At 45.2% G+C, this 18,016-nt stretch overlaps 2 protein-coding genes across 4 annotated transcripts in view; both read right to left on the bottom strand.

Annotated features, from left to right (window-relative positions):
- The window catches only part of PPFIBP2 (PPFIA binding protein 2), a 155,592-nt gene extending 150,971 nt beyond the window's left edge, over window positions 1–4,621 (bottom strand). Inside the window, exon 1 of one of the 2 annotated variants that reach the window (XM_025266582.3) lies at window positions 4,263–4,621. The gene's annotated coding sequence lies outside the window, so the exon portion shown is untranslated. The remainder of the gene's footprint in view (window positions 1–4,262) is intronic. The other variant, XM_025266580.3, reaches the window with a different exon arrangement.
- A 2,825-nt stretch (window positions 4,622–7,446) lies between these two features.
- Window positions 7,447–18,016, bottom strand: part of OLFML1 (olfactomedin like 1) — a 43,606-nt gene continuing 33,036 nt past the window's right edge. For both annotated transcript variants that reach the window (XM_044929462.2, XM_006041433.4), the window contains exon 3: window positions 7,447–9,481. In XM_044929462.2, the coding sequence (XP_044785397.1) occupies window positions 8,691–9,481 (791 nt within the window). In that variant the 3' untranslated portion in view covers window positions 7,447–8,690. The remainder of the gene's footprint in view (window positions 9,482–18,016) is intronic.

Here is an 18,016-nt window from a genome sequence, read left to right as displayed (position 1 = left end):
CATCTCCCTTCCCCCTTCCAAGGAGCTCCTCCATGCTTTCATGCTGCTAACAATTGCTTCATTCTTCTCCCAGCAAACTAGCACAAAATGTCAGTGTCCAGTTTGACTATTTTCTCTCTCCCTCAAATCCAATCAGTCACCAAATCCTGCAGGATTTCTTGGCAAGCTCATTCACCTCTGTTCACTCCTCTCCACCCATTGACTTGGTTTAGGTCCTAATCTACCGCAATGGGTTATTCCAACAGCACATTCTCATAAACCCCTCCCTGGCTCTCCAACCTGCCCTTCTTAGTTTGGAATCCTCCTGAAAGCACAGCTTTCACCTAGTCTCAAGGTCACCGACATTACATTTAAATTCTTTAACCTCAGCTTTCAAGACCTTCCAGGATCTCTCCCCAGCCTGAGACTCCAGCCTCACTTCTCCCAGAGTCCTCTCCCCATCTCACCCTATGACTCCAGCCCTGCAGGCCACTCATCAGGCTTGTCCTAGTCTTTCAGGTTCTGCTCTTGTTCCTTGCCTTATCTCCAGCACAAAACCATCTGCCTTTCCCCCTTTTACTGAAGGCAACATGGTAACACCACCCAGCTCAAGGCCCTCCTCTGCCACAAACTCTTCCTCAACATCTGCTGAGAGTTGGGTGGAACATAAGGGCTGACGCAGCCCCAGGGCAGCTCAGAGTTTGGAGAGGGTGTGGACAGAGAGACATGCAAAAGATGTGCATTATGTACCACAGCAGAGATAGGAACCGGATGCTACAACAAAAATGACTTGGGGGTTGGGGAGGGAGAGATGTTTCAAGACTTTGATCTGCCTCCTGAAGGATTAGCAAGAGTTCATGCATCTTGCAGAGCAGAGACAAAAGGACTTCCCAGGAAGAGAAAATAGTGTATGTAAAGGCAGAGAGGCACAAAATGTAGAAATTGTTAAGCTACTAGGTTTGGGGAACAGTGGAGATGCAGCTGATGAGTCAAATTATTGCCAACCTCTGTGGAACTCTGAATGCCAAACAAGGATGGTATACTTTATCCCTTTCAGGGGCAAGCCTATCCCATCTTGTCTATACCTTCCATCTACAAATGTGTTACAGAAGCCAAGATTGCTACACAACATGGAACATGATGACTGAAAGCGCTGTGCACAGTGAAAGCCGTGTTCTCGTGTGCATAAATGTGTTTGTGACTGAGAGAGGAAATCAAAGTCAGAATTACAAGGAAGCACCATAGTAAGGACTACCTAGGAGCACTAAATAGAAATCATAAATTTCCCAAAGATAAAGCTGAGAGTGAACAGCACCTTGGAACTCTCAAAGCCTTGAGGAGATCTAGGTCTAACAGATCTAGGTCTAACAGCTCTGAGATGGCATCTAGCAGAGTACTCACTGCTTGAGAGATAAGAACGGCCCTCATGAAGATCTGCAAGACCTGGCTTTCAGAGTCTATAAAGGATACAGCCTGCCCTTCTGGGACCAGCAGTGGATTCTGCAGAAACGGAGACACAAAGGTGTCATCAAGTGTTGAAACCGAAGAATGATGCTAGGAAAACAAGTGGAACTGCTCTGAGGAAGGAGGAAGCAGGAAAAATAGTGACTCAGGAAAACACAAAGCTGCCAAGAGTTTCAGCCTAGTTGTGCCCACACCAAGTGATGATAGTGTGACATCTTTTTTTTTCCTGAGTGATACTTCTTGAATGAGGGTGTTCAGTCTGGGAACTTAATAAACCTTTACGTTTATTGCCTCAACATTTAAATGCCTCAACGGTGCTGTTCATGTTAGCTATTCCTTCCCATGTTTTGCAAAAGGGGATCCAGCAGAAGATTTCAAGCAGAAGTGTCATGAATAAATCTATGTATCAGGAAGGAAATGTTTTTGATAGCCAAGTGAAAAACAGCTTCCAAACATTACCGCAAATCTGACAGCCGAAAGGCTACGCAATTCCTTGTCCAAAGCGCAATTCTTTCAGGACTGTTCCTCCCTCCTCACTTCTCCATCTGGCCCCCGAGCCCACAGATGCTGTCTCTCTAGTCTCTCCTACCTGTATCCTCTCTGGGATCCAGCACAGGCCCTAGTCACTTCTATCTTAATTGATCTTCCACTGGGCTTCTCCAACCCCAGGGTCTCTCACCCAGCAGTTTCCATTTGGCCTTCATCAGAATCACAGAGGAATTTGGTAAAAACATGCCAGACCTACTTAATTTGAGTAATTTAAAAGCTCCCTAGGCAATTCTGAGGCTCAGCCAGGTTTGCAAACTTTTTTTTTTAATCCTTGCTGTGGATAAGTGAAGGGGCTGCACTGCTGAGAACTTCCGAGAAATGCAGAATGTCAGGTTCCACCCCGACCTAGGAATCAGAATTTGCATTTGAACAAGATCCCCAGGTGACTCTTAAGCTTGTTAAAGGTTGACAAGCACTGCTACCAAGTGTTGCCAGATCATTCATTCCACAAATATTTACCGGATTTTCTCCACTGGGCTAGAGGTTTGGGAGGCTGAAAGGGTCAAGGGCCAAGGTCCCAGACTTTAAATTCAGAGAACCATCAATCAATCTCCTGCTTAAAAGCCATTATTGAGGCTCATGATTTCAAAGCCCAGACTTCTCCACCTGGCCTTCATGGCCCGCTGGGAACAGGTTTCCTCCTCATCACCAGCTTTATTGTCTCTCACTTGCCACTGCAGCCAAGCTGGGCCACTTGCTACTTCTCAGGCTATGAAGTGCTTGCCTGCGTACACAGTTCTCACAGGGCAGGTCACACTCTACCTACCTCTGTCCGGAGAAATCCTTCAAGGTCCACCATGCACTTGTCACCCCCTTCCCGAAATTATCCCAGGTTTTACACAGTCAGATGAAAGATAAATTCCCACAACGCTTTGCTCTTAGCTCCTTCATAGCATTTATTTCCTTCTACTTGTCAAGCACCTATAGCACATAGTTGACCCAGTAAAGAGACCATGATGCTGTTTATCTCTGTAGTAGCAATATGCTAATAACTGGCACATCACTGAATCTCAAGTTCAGTGAGATACTGAACTTGAGATTAATAATGTATTATTAATCTAACAATATGTATTATTGTTAGATTACTAACAATAATGTATTATTAAGTATACTAACAATACTAATAATGTAGTATTAATACTAACTATACTAACAATAATGTATTATTGTTACTAACAATACTAACAATGTATTATTAAGTAAAAATTATGAATGAGTGTAGTAAAAGTTCACCAGTCCCCCTCATCTCCCACTTCAAAGTCACCTAAATATGAATTTAAGCAGATTACATACAGACTACCTAAGCCTCAAGTAAAAAAGAAATAACCCCTAAATCAAGTATTTTTTCATGTAGTACAAATAACAATCAAAGACTGAACACGCAGAAGACGAATTTTGTGTACAGCTAACTGCCTTTGTTGGGCATTAAACGTCATAGAATGCAACATAAAATTTGGTAACATTGCAGATTTGTAGTATAATTGATTAAGGAACTGGGAGAAAGAGATATGAGACAGGAACTGAACGAAAATATACAAAGGGAGACAAATAAACATCCAGCTGCTCTAAAAGTAAAAATGCTCTGGATTTGTTTTTTAAGAGGACTAAATGCTGGCTAGAGTGCCTGTTTTGATCTTATGCACACTTTGGAAGCCCTGGTCTTTAAATATATAATCTTATTTTCATCTGAGGAACAACTGAAGGTCTGGAGTCAGGCTGTCATGAAGGAGAGGAACCCTCTTTCAAACAGAACCATCCCCGTCTTGCCGTCTTTTGGGACGCAGTGGCTTTAAGTTTGGAAAAGCATGTTGCATTTTCCCAAATACAGTACAGAGTTGATTTCTGCTAAGGCGTTGCAGCTGGACGCACGCTCTGGGGAACACCGATTTGCTTGGGCAAAACGGACCGTAAGCTTCCCGAACACCTTGGGCTATCTCTCTAGACTACGCCGCTGCTCCAACCGACTGAGCAGAGCTCTGACACACTACACACAGCTGGGATGACCGGCCACCCTGCGCATCTCCAGGGCCATCCCGGCACCTGTAGGGGCGCGGACAGTCCGTAGACTTCGAACAGGACTGGGAGGAGACGCGAAGCAAATCCCCAGGAGTCATATTCTCCTCCCAATCTGGCAAGAGAAGGGGAGGAGGGTCCCCGCCCTCGCGTCTGGGACACACTCGGGGATCTCGGTTCCTAAGGCAATTCCCCTGCGGGGGCTCCCAGTTCAGCCTGCGCAGTGGGCCCGAGGGGCGTGGGGAGAACCCACTGACCTGAGTGCGGGGCTCCTCTCCGGACAGCTCAGGTGTGCGGGCCTTTCACTTGTCCCCCCCCACCTCCGAACATAAGAGCCGAGAAACGAGCAGCAGGCCACTGACCCACCGACCAACTAACCGACCAACCAGCGGACCGACCGGCAGCGGCCGCGTCCGGAGCCCACGTGACGGGGGCGGGGACCCACGGGAGACTCGGGAGGCTCGTCCCGAAGCGCCCGCTCCCAGACCGTCCCATCTTCCCCCGGGACCGCCCCTCTGCCACGCCCCCTCCCTCTAGGCTCCGTGGCAGCCCGCAGGGACCCAACCGCCAAGAGTTCCAGTTCCTTAGCGACCTGCCTCGTCAACCCCGCCCCTTCAGACTTGCTCAGCCCCCGCCGGTCCAGCCCCAGCCCCGCCCAGCCCCAGCTCCAGCACCGCCTCCTAAGACGACTTTACCATTCCCTTAAGCCCCGCCTCTCTCTGGCGGCCACACCCCTAGGAGCCCCGCCCCTGCTCTTGTCACCTCCCTCTCCAGCACCCTTCCGGCCCCGGGTGACGCCTGGCGGTCCTGGGCTCCCGGTTCCCTGGGCTTCTCCAGCCCTTGAGCACCGTTCTTTGGCCATAGGGAATAAAAGCGAAAAGCAGAAAGGGAACTTGTGTCAAGAATTGCAAAAAGAGATGTCATAGAAAGAATGTTTTAGAGGCAGTCCCAGATTCTGGGCCCAGGCGATCTAGTTCAAATTGAGGTTGGCCTGAAGGCAATCTCATTTCTTGTCTCTGAGCGCCCCCAGTTCGGAAGACTGAGTCACCCTAGAATCTGGCCGCTCTCGAACCCCGCGACCTGGAGTGGAGGTCCCTCTAGCGGTCAGCGTCAATCAAAGGCGCCGGCACCCGTTCTTGTGAACAGCTGGAGACAAATAGTCCTGTTCTGTGCCCAGCATTTAGGTAGGGGTTCCACAGGCACAACAAAAGCTTTGCTGAGCACAGGAATGGATTGTAGGATCGGGGCAGGACTGGGCCTTTGGGGACCTAGGCCAAGGCCTTCCCCCGGTGTAGGGCATGAATCCCCTTTGGTGGTACTGCTAGACTGTTGCCCTGTCTGGGCCCACAGGACTTGATTGCTCAGTTCAGCGGATTAAAATCCCTGTGGGCCTCAGATGGCATCGACACCAAGGACTCTGGCATAGTCCCTAGCTCTGGCAGGAGTCACTACCTCCCTTACCTCAGTTTTTATCTACATTTCTACAGGCTGGATTGTTGATCAACTCCACAAGACACATCTTTTTTTATAGTATCCTGATGGTCTGAAATTACCAGTGTGCCCAGAAGACTTGTACATGTGAACAAAACTTAAGCCACCCTGGCAAACATGAGACTCTGGTCACTGCAGGAACCTGGCCAGAGGCAGGCCAAGGGCAAAGCAGCAGAGGAAGGCTGGGGCCCACAAGAGTTGTGTTACAACAGGACACTCTTCAGTTCTCTTTCACTTCCTTAAAATAGCAGCTCAGAGGCTTTTATAGAGGAGGCTGCCATGGTTCACACGAGTTCATGGGTGTTTCCAAATCCCACATGTTATTGCCCTAGTGGACCCGCAGTCCTCAGAAAATGATAGTCTGTTCTTTAGAACTACACATTACTTTTTAAAAATCATCTTTAAAAATGGTATAAGTCACAGACATTGAAAATAAATTCTGGTTACCAAAAGGGAAAGGGGAATGATAAATAAATTAGGAGTTTGGGATTAGCAGATACACACTAATATATATATATATATATATATATATATATATATATATATATATATATATAAGATAAACAAGGATCTACTGTATAGCCCAGGGGACTATATTCAATATTTTGTAATAACCTATAATAAAAAGAATGTGAAAAAGAAAATACTGCATCACTTTGTTGTACACCTGAAACTAATACAACATTGTATATCAACTATACTTCAATTTTTTTAAAATGGTGTAAATCACTGACTTTCCTGCTTATGCACACTTTGGGACCATTTTGGGGGAGGGAACTTAAAAATCACAGCACTGTCTGGTCCCCCCTCCAGAGGCTCTGATTGAATGGTCTGGGGGTATGGCTTGGCATCAGGATTTTTAAAAGCTCCTCAGGCGATTCTTAGGTGCGGTCAAGTTTAAAACCACTGGTCTAGATCTTAGGACCTTCACTCCTCAGTAAAATCCAACAAGAGACCAGAACTGAAAAGTTCATCTGAAAGAAGCCCAAGAAGTGTCCACAGACCTACATGATTACCCCTGGCTCCCAGAAAACAAAGTACCCTGTTAACAGGGGCTTCCAGGAGAAAATGTCTTAACCTAAAAGGTGATTCTAGCTACAGAAATTTAAGGCATGAGAGTGGGTTGTTAGTGGCAGGTGTGCCCTGCATAACTGTCAAAGCAAAGCCTATCACAGATGAATGGTAGACAGCACACAGGTAGCCTCTCTGCGCCTCCAAAGGCACCATGTATGCAGGATTTATGAGTAATCCCACTCTGATGAATTCCCCTGCTACCCTCATCTGTGAGGCACATTCCTTTTCCCTGTGAAATAGGTAATGTTATTTTACCCATGGGGCAGCAAATGGCCCCCAATCCATGGAATGGGTAATATCACCACATTTATTTATTCATACCTGCCTCATTCCACAATGGATTTGAGCTCTTTGTACCACTCTGTTAGAACTGTGGGTAACTGTGCTATGTCCATGGGCTTAGCAATTCCATTCTGCCAAACAGCTACTCAAATGCTATGGGAAAGAAAAAGAAAAAAACCCCCACCCCTCTCTTCACTGCCTATGGTCCCAGCCCGGGCTTGGCAGAGTTGGAAAACAGCTGCAAACAGAGCAAACCCTCTCATGTGACCAACCTGGGAAGACAGAGGCCCCAGCACATGACACAGACTGGCACCACAGCCTGCATTTGTGACCTGAACCAGCCTGCAGTGAACAAATGTGTGGGAAAGAGTTTGAAGAAGCCCCTCCAGACAGGCCCAGGTGGTCTCTGTCCCCTGTGCCACGTGGCACGCCTGCTGTGGCAGGGAGTCCCTTGCCTGCTATCTGGCATCCATCCAGATTCCAGAATACTTACTGAAGGCCCCAGTGAGTTGGGGATTGTTCACTGTAAATCCAGGCACAGGCAGCACTCCCTGAAACTTTTATGCTGAGGGCATATAGGCAAATAGAACCTGATGAGGTTTATTTGCTTAGTGTCACTTTTATTGTGTTTCAGGCAGGAAGAAAGAAACAGGGGAAGGTAAGGCAAGATGAGTCTACAGAAGGGTCCTCAGCCTTAGGCCGGTTTTCTGGAGGAAGTAGCTTTTCAAAGGCCTATAGGAGGGTCTTGTGCAGGCATGAAACTAGCTAAAGGGGCAGGCCGTTATTTTTAGGCTGAAATGATTAACAAATTGCTGAGAAAAGGTTGGGTGAACAAACATATTTGATGCTTCCTTGGACAATGACAAGATTATGGGCTTTGCGGTCTTTTCTAGCTCTTTCCTTTTGTAGCTTTGGTACTTTGAATGGCTCACCGAAACCCTCTGTCTATAAAGGTTTGTCCCCGTCTATCTCGTAAGGGTGAGAGGAGTTCTAACACAGGTGCAGACACTTTATAACTGGAAAGTGGTATTCAAATGGTAATATTTTCACTTTCTTATTACGACCGCCTTGCTTGGTATAGGGACAGTACCAGGGGAAATCAAAATTAAACATCAACAAGAAATATTACTTTACACTATTGATACTATGTATAGAATAGATAACTAATGAGAACATATTGTGTAGCACAGGGAATTCTGCTTAATGCACTGCGGTGACCTGAATGGGAAGGAAGGCCAAAAGGGAGGGGATATGTGTGTATGCAGGGCTGATTCATTTTGCTGTTGTACAGTAGAAACTAACACATTGAAAGCAACTATACTCCAATAAAAATTAATCCAAAAAATAGTACTTTAGTTCAGCAGTGAATAATAGAAGAATATCAATAGGCAACTGTAAAAGAGGAAAGAGCTTGAGCAAAGGCCAGAGGGGAGAAAAGCCAGGAGTATGAGGGTGTGGCCTACATTTCTAATGGCTGAGAAGGTGAGAGTGGGGAGAGTTATTAAAGTACATGCTAAAATGCTTTACTAAAAAGAAAAGTTTGGAAGTAAGCTGGATCAGGATGTGGAAGGCCTTGAGCACCAGGGCGTTGGGATGGGTAATGGAACTTCCTGAAAATTCCTGAATGACAGACTGTCATCTAAGCTCTTAGAAGATACCAAAGGCAACACCATCTAGAAAAGAATGTGTGTGCATTCCCACTTGCAGCCCCTCATCTCCCTGTGTGCCATTAGTGGGATAATATTAATATATTAATACTATAGTATATTGCAGAGGGGCCCTGGCCCCCCATCCTGGAGCACAGCATCCCTGGCCATCTCCCTCCCCACTGTAATGCATCACTGGAGAGGCTGCTTTCTCCTGGTCTGGAGTTTGTAAATCATCTGATTTCCATCATTCCAGGCATAGAGGTGCTTATCTCTGGGGTTGTAATGGATCATGGAGTGACTTCTTGGCCGCCTGGGAAAGAACAAGTTGGGCAGATTCTCTTCCATGATGGTGCCAAGAGGATCATAGACACAGGTGATGCGATGTGGGCCATGGCCTCCAGAACTGTAGACCACGTAGAGGACCCCACACAAGAGGAACGAGGCTTCAGCGTCCTGGCTTCTGCATGGAGTGTCCCATGAGTGTTCTACTCCCAGCGTGTCAGGCTCAATTTTCGTGAGAACCAAATGGCTGCGGATGCCTGGCCCTGAGTGGATGGCCCAGAGCCCGTGCTCATCCACAGCCAGGTCAATGTAAGTCGAAGGGGAGTGCTGGTAGGCCAGGGCTCTGCCTGCTCCTCCAAAGAGAAGCATCCGGTCTTCTACAATCCTCTTTTGCAGATTATATTTGATGATCTCATTGGGAGTCCCTTGGCTGTGAAAAAATAGGAAACCTTTGTAGATCACTTGGCCTGTTCCCTGCCAGGAATGTGTTAGAATCAGCTTCCGGGGGGCTGGCTTGGTGCTATCTTCCATGAAGGCCCGTATATTGGCAAATTCCCAGACAGTGTTGTTTCTGGACCCAATGAAGACATAAACCTTTGGAGAGTCACTGACAGCATCTTTCATCCAAGAGCCATCTGTGTCCATCGTCTTCTTCACTATTTTCAGAGACTTTATGCCCATCAGCATATTGTCACAGCCTGGCCACAAAGGAGGAAAAGGAGAGGTTACTTGATGAAGATATGAGATGTCTGCTTTTCTCACAGACTGCTTTTTTTTTCTTCAGTGTCTAATATTAAATTATCACCTAAAGATCAGTCAATGATTGTAGGATTCAATGAATCAAAGATTTTAAAGAATAACTGAGTCTGTGAAGGGAGTTGCTGTGCAGTTATAAGAGCATTCATTAGTCAAGTTAATCAAATCAAGATATAAACAACTATTTGCTGTGTCCTCGGCCCTGTTCACTCTCCAGAGCACTTCAGGTGACACACTGAGTATGGAAGCACCTAATTCAATTGTGTTTGCCAAGATTTTACTAGGTTTCTGCTGTATACTTAGCTTACAGTACTGTCTTAGAACAGTGCTAAGTACTAAGGATAACAATTATAATATCAACCCTACAACTTGAGAAGATGACCTTCCAGGAAGGATTCTGGTTCTTAAACTTACTAGAACATTGTTGTTGTTCAGTTGCTCAGTTGTGTCTGAATCTTTGAGACCCCATGGACTGCAGCACGCCAGACTTCCCTGTCCTTCACTATCTCACTAAATTTGAGTTTGCTCAAATTCATGTCCATTGACTCATTACTCATTTACTCATGAATGCATGCATGTCTTTAGTCAGCCGACTCTGGATACCAACAAAAAGTGAGATACTAAGCTTTTTGATATGAGCTGGGGGTACAATGGACTGGGGTACAATGATAAATTAGGCACGGTTCTTGCTTAATAGGTGCATGACTCTAGATATAAAGCTTAAAATGAATTTTTTTCAAAAAAGAGGACAGAGAAGAGATATATCATTTGATACAGGGGAGAACCTGCCTTTGAGTTAGCCCTTGAAAGATACCTTGAAGGACATTCTGAGAAGGGTAGGAGAAGCTTTCCCAATAGTTAACAAAATTGCATTTGGGAAAGTCCTTCAAACTTAGTGAGGTAGTACAGTTTTTCATCCAGTATAAGCTAAATCCTTTGTGTATAAAACTAGATGCGTAAAACAAACTAGTTGAAACCTGCTCTGTGCCTGGAACCTTGAGGGTGGAGCTAAGGAATATGGATTTAATTCTCCAGGAAGGTACGGAGCTACTGAAGCTTTTGAATAAGAATGAAACATGGCCACTGTTCTACAAGACTAATTAAGCTGGTAGTCACATGTACAATAGATACATGGGAAAGAGACTAAAATCAGGGAAACCAAGCAGAAGGTATTTCTGTAATCCAAACAGGATGAAAGGCTCTAAACTAGGTGGAGGAAGATGGAGTAAAAAGAAGGGGCCTATATTTCTCTAGCTCCTCACTGCCACTCAGACTATTACTTTCTCAAAAAACCCTTCCTTCTTTGATCCTAGATCAATTCAAAGATCTGCCTCTGCCCTTGAGAGCTGTGTGTTGGTGAAAAAAATCTCACATTGGTGCCTACTGGTGTCATTACACTAAGGGGTCTCCAACGTCAACTGAGCCCTAAATATTATACTGCTCTCCATGCTCAACGGCAGCTATCTTAAAGCCCTCCCTTTGCCCCACAACTAGCCCATCAATCCTTCATAATAACAGCTTTACAAACATAAATACTACTAGACATGAACTTCCTCAACTTCCTTCTCCTCACTTATAGACTTTTTCTTCAACTTCTAACCTTGCTGCTGCTGCTAAGTCACTTCAGTCGTGTCCAACTCTGTATGACCCCATAGATGGCAGCCCACCAGGCTCCCCCATCCCTGGGATTCTCCAGGCAAGAACACTGGAGTGGGTTGCCATTTCCTTCTCCAATGCATGAAAGTGAAAAGTGAAAGGGAAGTCACTCAGTCGTGTCCGACTCTTCATGACCCCATGGACTGCAGCCTACCAGGCTCCTCCGTCCATGGGATTTTCCAGACGAGTACTGGAGTGAGGTGCCATCGCCTTCTCTGCCTACCCTTGCTCCTCTCCCACATATCTTAGAAGCGGCCGTGTTCATTCCTGCTGTGAAGACTAATTAGTTCACCTGCACTCTTGTCTCATCCTTTCCTGCCTTCTAGATTCCCTCCATGAATGATCCCCCTTTCCATCTCAGATTTCTCCTTCACTACTAGTTCTTTAGCTTGTAAATATCAATTCTCTCACAATTAGACACCTTTTTCAACTTCCTTCACTCTACCATTTTACAGAACTAGATTCTCCTATAGTTTGTACTCTCTGCACCCATTTCTTCACCTCCCATTCTTTCACTTCACCATAGCTTCACAAAAATGACCCTTTATAACATGACCACGGACTTCCTAACTGAAAATTTCAACCTTTTATGTCCGTATCTTAGCTGACCTTTCTGTAGAATGGCAATATTGATTAGTTCCTCCTTATTAAAGGTTTTTTTCTCCCTCGATCTTTTAAATAAATAAATATATATATATATATATATTTACTTATTTCTATTATATTTTTTGGCTGAGCCGGATCTTTGCTGCTGGGTGGGCTTTTCTCTAGAGGCAGCAAGTTGAGGCTACTCTCTGGTTGCAATGCGTGAGCTCTAGGGCACATGGGCTTCGGTAGTTGGGTGCATGAGCTCAGCAGCTGTGGCTCCTGGGCTCTAGAGCACAGGCTCAATAGCTGTGGTGAACAAGCATAGTTGCTTCCCGGCATGTGGGATCCTCCTGAATCAGGGATCGAGCCCCTGTTTCCTGCAGAGCAGGCAGATTTTTCACCACTGACCCACCAGAGAAGCCCTCCCTTGATCTCTGTGTCACAACAGAGACAAATGTCTGCATTCATCAGGTGCCATTTCATTTTCCTCTTCTCCAGCCACATGTTCGCAGCCTCCTTTGTACATAAGCTGCACCCATTGATCTATGTCCTGTCCAGTGGGATGTAGACAGAAGTGGTGTAAGCCCTTTCCACCTGGTCCTTACATCTGCTATCTTCAAGAAGACCTCAGGGTCTTGGGATTCTCATGGTGCACGAGTTAGAGAGAGAGATGGGTCAAGATTAGATGAATGCCACTTGTCATTTTAGGAAAAGTGGGTCATCAGTTCCAGTCATGAGCTTGTTGCTGGGACTGCCCTGTTTAGACAGTCTGTTGTGAGGTGAGCAGTGTCACAGAGGCAGGGTGTGGCGGCCTGACTAAAAGCATAAGAAATCCTGTATGTATCCCTCAAATCCTGCCGAGGTCTATATCATAGGTAGGAGAGGAAAGTCTTAAGAAAAGCACAGGAAGTCTCTGGGTCTCCCTCACTGACTGCTATAGGGTGAGGTGGTGGAGTGACAGTCGAATGTATAAGTCTCTTGAAGAGAACTGAACATTCCAAGGGCCTCCGCAAATCCTTCCAAAAGCTTCAGTATAAGAAACTGGATGTGTCAGTGGGTTGTCATTTTGTTCTCAATAAATACATAGGTTCTCCAGGCCAACTGGAGTCAGAGGAAAAGAAATATGGTGAAAGGAGAGAGAGTGGACACAGGAGGAAAGATGTATGGCCAGAGAAGTCCCAGAGGTGGAGGTGAGTAAGCATTTAGCAAACTGCGTGTACTGCCAGCTATTTGGGAACCAGTCATGAATGCCAAGAAAAAAAAAAATCCAGAAAGATGGGAGCACAAAGAAAAGCAAAGGTGTTCTATAATCAAGAGAAGAAAGAGTTTCAGGGAGAAGTAGCAATCAAGTAATCAAAGTTTATTGAGAAGTTGATTAGGATGAAGACCAAGAATTGACTCAGATTTTGCAACATAAAGGTTGTTAGTGACCTTGAGAAAAGCTGATCCAGTGGAGCAGGCAGGGGAATTTAGACCTGTGGAGACCTGGAGCTGATCTGAGTAGCTTAGGGAATAATTGAAGGTGAGGAACCCTACCATAGTTCTTTAATCAATTCATCAGCCACAATGACCGTACCTTCTCTTCTTTGCTCAAGCCTCCATCATAGCTTCCTCACTCTCCTAGGAAGATGTCACCTCTGATTTCACTAAGAAAACAGATGCAATCAGAGAACAATATCATCTCTGGTGTGGATTACTGCAATAGCCTCCCACACTTCCATCCTTGACCTCAGAGGCCATTCTCCACAGCTGCCGAAGGTATCTTTGAAAAACGTAAGTCAGATCATTTCCCTGTCTGCTTAAAACTCACCAGTGACTTCCCATCTGACTTAGAGTAAAGCTCATGTCTACCTTCCAGGCCATCCGGGGCTGCCGGCCCACTGCCTCTCTGCCTTGATTTCTGCAAACTCCCCTACTTTGAGCATTTTGTTCAGATACACTGGCCTCCCTGCTGTGCCTCAGACTGTGCCAAGCACACTCCTGCCTCAGGAAATTGGCACATTTTCTTCCCTCTGATTGGAACCCTCTTTCTGAAGATAACGACATCTCTTCCTCCCTCTCTCCATTTAGGTCTGCTCACAAATGTTCCCCCATTATCAAGGTCTCCTCTGATCACCCTATTAAAAATGACAGCCCCCTTCTCCAGCTCCACATTACCCCCTTACCCTAGCTCATCATTCTCCATAGTGCTTGTCATCTTCTATCTGATATATTATAAATTCATCTGTTAACATATTTATTGTTCAGCTCCCCTCAATAGAGCATAAACTTGTTGAGGGCATGAGCATTGTCTTATCTGTTTCATTCACTGCTGTGTATCTTGCCCCTGGGATAGCAACTGGCACATAGGAAGCCAGTGTTTGCTGAATGAATGAGTTTTCCAACTAACCAATCTATTAATCCATTTCACATGAACCCACACTATTTGCCTTCCCTCTTGCTCTCTTTACTTTAGCAATGAATCTTGTTTCTCTCACCAACACAAGGGCTTAGCACCTGAAATTACCTCCGTTCTCCTGCCCAACAGTCTCTTCCTCCCCCTCTGTAAACAAGCAGGCTATCAGATCATCAAAGAAGCTTTCTAGTGTGACAACATTTCTCTGCTCCACTTTATAATAAAACTCCTTAAAAGAGGAGGTTCCTCACCTCCACTTATGCCCTAAGCTATTCAGATCAGCTCCAGGTCTCCACAGGTCTAAATTCCCCTGCCTGCTCCACTGGATCAGCTTTTCTCAAGGGCACCAACAACCTCCATGTTGCAAAATCTAAGGGTCAATTCTCAGTCTTCATCCTAATCAACTTCTCAGTAAACTTTGATTACCTGATTGCTACTTCTCCCTGAAACTCTTTCCTCTCTTGATTATAGAACACCTTTGCTTTTCTTTGTGCTCCCATCTTTCTGGATTTTTTTTCTCCTGGCATTCATGACTGGTCCCTTATCATCCACCTTTAAGTGTTTTGTCCTCAGACTTTTTCTTTTCTCTATTTATGATAACTTTCCAAGTAACTTCATTCCTTCCCATGGCTCTGAATAGCACTGTAAATTCTGAATAATGAATAAATAAGAATTTCTATCTGGAATGACCTCTTATCTGGATGTCTATTTAGCCCCAGACTTTTTCATCCAACTGCCTACTCCATGTTCCTACTTGACTACCTTCAAACTTCTCTGTACAAAGCAGAACTCTTGCTTTTATTCCCCAAACTCTCTTCATCTCCCCATTTCAAGCAAAAATCATCACTCAAATTACCTGCCCAGAAGTCATCTTTGATTCCTTTCTTTCCATCTCTCCATACTGGCAAGTGCTGGTAGTAAACCTATCTTTAAATTATGATGTTATACTTAAAATGCTCACTATATTTCTATATCCTCCTCTTTCCACCCCCTCCTTTCCCCCGGCACTCTGTGACCCCTCACCTTTTGCCTGGACCACTACCACTAATTTGTCTGAGTTTACTTTTGCTTATCTACAGAATGTTCTCCACAAAGCAGGAGGAGTGATCTGTATAAAAACATGAATTATGTGACTGACTTGCTAAACGCTTTTCCCTACCACTCGTGGAATAAAATCCTAACTTGGCCTAAAACATCTATCTGATTTGGCTTCTCCCGGTCTCTGGGACTTGATCCTCCACTCCCTCCCTATACTCCCACCTTGCCTCCCTGTACCTGGCCTCACTGTGGGGAGATTTCATTGGCTTTCCTGCTATTCTGGGAGCTGTCAAGTTTGTTTCTGCCTCAGGGCTCTTGCACTTCAAATTCTTTCTGCTGGAAGTGTTCTTTACTTTGATCCTCCAGTCTGCTCCTACTCATCCTTCAAACCTCAGTTTCAATTTCAGATCCTTAAAAGGCTTCCTGTGACTACTGTATCTAAATTTAAAATGATCTTCTGTAGCATCTCTCTTATTTCCTTGAGATCATTTATTGAGTTTTGTAATTATGTTATCTGTTTTATTTACTGGTGCACTGTCCTTCTCCTCCACTGGACTATAAGATCCACAAAAGCAAGGCTTTTGTGTTCATGTTTACTATTGTACTCGACTGCCTGAGAGCTCTGTGGGTTCAACAAACATCTATTGAATTAGTAAGGAAGGTAGGTTCATTCAAGCAGATGTTTTTCCAGGGTTTAAATAGTGCTGCACACCCAGAGTTCTGACTGCAGATCTGTCATAAGTAATAATAATTTGTAAAGCACTTTAGGGTTTTTATAATACTTTCAAATGCATTATTTAATTTAAAAACGTGACACAATATTGTCACCAAGGCAGCATATGGCAGGGGTGTGGTTAGGGAGAACCAAGTCCTAGACAGTCAGTCCTTCCAACAGTCATGCCGTCTGTGGCTGCTCCCAGAGGATTTGCATGTTTCACACCATGGCCAGGACCAAATTTTGGGGCAAGCTATTGAAACTGAATAGAACCCTGTGGAGCTCCTAGGCTCAGAAGACTTTCTGTATCCCCTTTTCTAGGGAATAGACTCCAGCCTCCATGACCTTCCCTGAGTTCCAAAGGGCAGATTGGAACAGTTGCTAACCAGGGAAGAGGGAGGCAAAGTCAAGAAACAGTGGTGCAGCCTTGGGGCAGGGTCTTGGTTGACTTCAAGAGATACATATAATAGTATCTTTGAGCGCTCCTGCAGAACTAAAATCCCTAACAAATGGAAGATACTCAGTTCAGTTCAGTTCAACAGGTCAGTTGTGTCTGACTCTTTGCGACCCCATGGACTGCAACACGCCAGGCATTCCTGTCCATCACCAACTCCTGGAGTTTACTCAAACTCATGTCCATTGAGTTGGTGATGCCATCCAATCATCTCATCCTCTGTCATCCCCTTCTCCTCCTGCTTTCAATCCTTCTCAGCATCAGCGTCTTTTCAAATGAGTCAGCTCTTTGCATCAGGTGGCCAAAGTACTGGAGTTTCACCTTCAACATCAGTCCTTCTAATGAATATTCAGGACTGATTTCCTTTAGGATGGACTGGTTGGATCTCCTTGCAGTCCAAGGGACTGTCAAGAGTCTTCTCCAACACCACAGTTCAAAAGCATCAATTCTTCGGCGCTCAGCTTTCTTTACAGTCCAACTCTCACATCCATAACATGACTACTGGAAAAACCATAGCTTGGACTAGACGGACCTTTGTTGGCAAAGTAATGTCTCTCCTTTTTAACCTGCTGTCTAGGTTGGTCGGGTTGGAAGATGTTAGCATTTTTCATTCAAGAGAAGGTCACACTTTGATAATGTTGAGAAGCTCATCAAGAAACCACCTGAGGCCGTATTAAAGGAGGGCAGGCCCTGCACACACCTTGATCCTTGTCAGCTACCTCTCTAGAACCACCAAATCCTCCCAGGTTAGGACTGCAGTTTTTCAGGGGACCAGTCAGTTGTGTCCCCTTTTCCTGGCAAACCAATAAAGCTATTCTTTTCTACTTCACCCAAAACTCTGTCTCTGAGATTCAATTCTACACTGTACACAGAGGCTGACTTTTCAGCATTATTATGGAAGTCTCTCAGCCAACAGTTTCCACCATGCCCCATTACTGACCTGCTTTACCAGACTAGGGGATTGTTTCCCTATGGCCTCTGGGTCAGTTTCATCCTGGTTGGCCTGGGTTATAGAGACCAAATCCCTAGGAAAGGTGGAGAAGCCTGGGACAGCTGGGAACCTTAGAATAAGTTTCAAATATCTCAACATGGCACTCAAGGTCCTTTGTCTGCATTGCAGGAGCAGCTAAAAGAAGGATCCCCCTCCATGCTCAACTCTGAGGGCTATGCGCTGTGGTGTGGAAGAGAGGGGGTGGGCTGCCCTGTTTACCAGGACCTATCTCTGCCAGGGCTCAGTGTGCCTTGTCTCAGTTTCACCAGCTGAATCTGTCTCATGTGAATGCTCTCCTCTTCCCACAAACTCTGTGATGACAGATGATGAACGAACAAGGATTTAGGACTATATATGATCACAAATACCTTTAATGGGAAAGGGGTGGGCCCATGGGCCATGAGAGAAGCTCAGAAGCTGTTCCCTATTGAGGAACAAGTCCAAAAGCTTGAAAAATTAATAAATACCTACAAATACATGTAATATGCTTGGTACTGTGATTAGGTACTTCTTTGCTTATCTAGATCTTATAGTTCATCTAAGTGGTAGATCTTCCAAGCAAAAAAAGCAAAGGTTTGGATAAGTAACCTGATAGATCACCCAATTAAGGGAGCCTCTGAGCTGAATCTGAGCTGGAAGG

Source organism: Bubalus bubalis, chromosome 16 (genome assembly GCF_019923935.1).
Source record: "Bubalus bubalis isolate 160015118507 breed Murrah chromosome 16, NDDB_SH_1, whole genome shotgun sequence".
Lineage (NCBI taxonomy): Eukaryota > Metazoa > Chordata > Mammalia > Artiodactyla > Bovidae > Bubalus > Bubalus bubalis.
The sequence above is the reverse complement of the archived record's forward strand: the minus strand, read 5'-3'. Positions and strand labels throughout refer to the sequence as shown.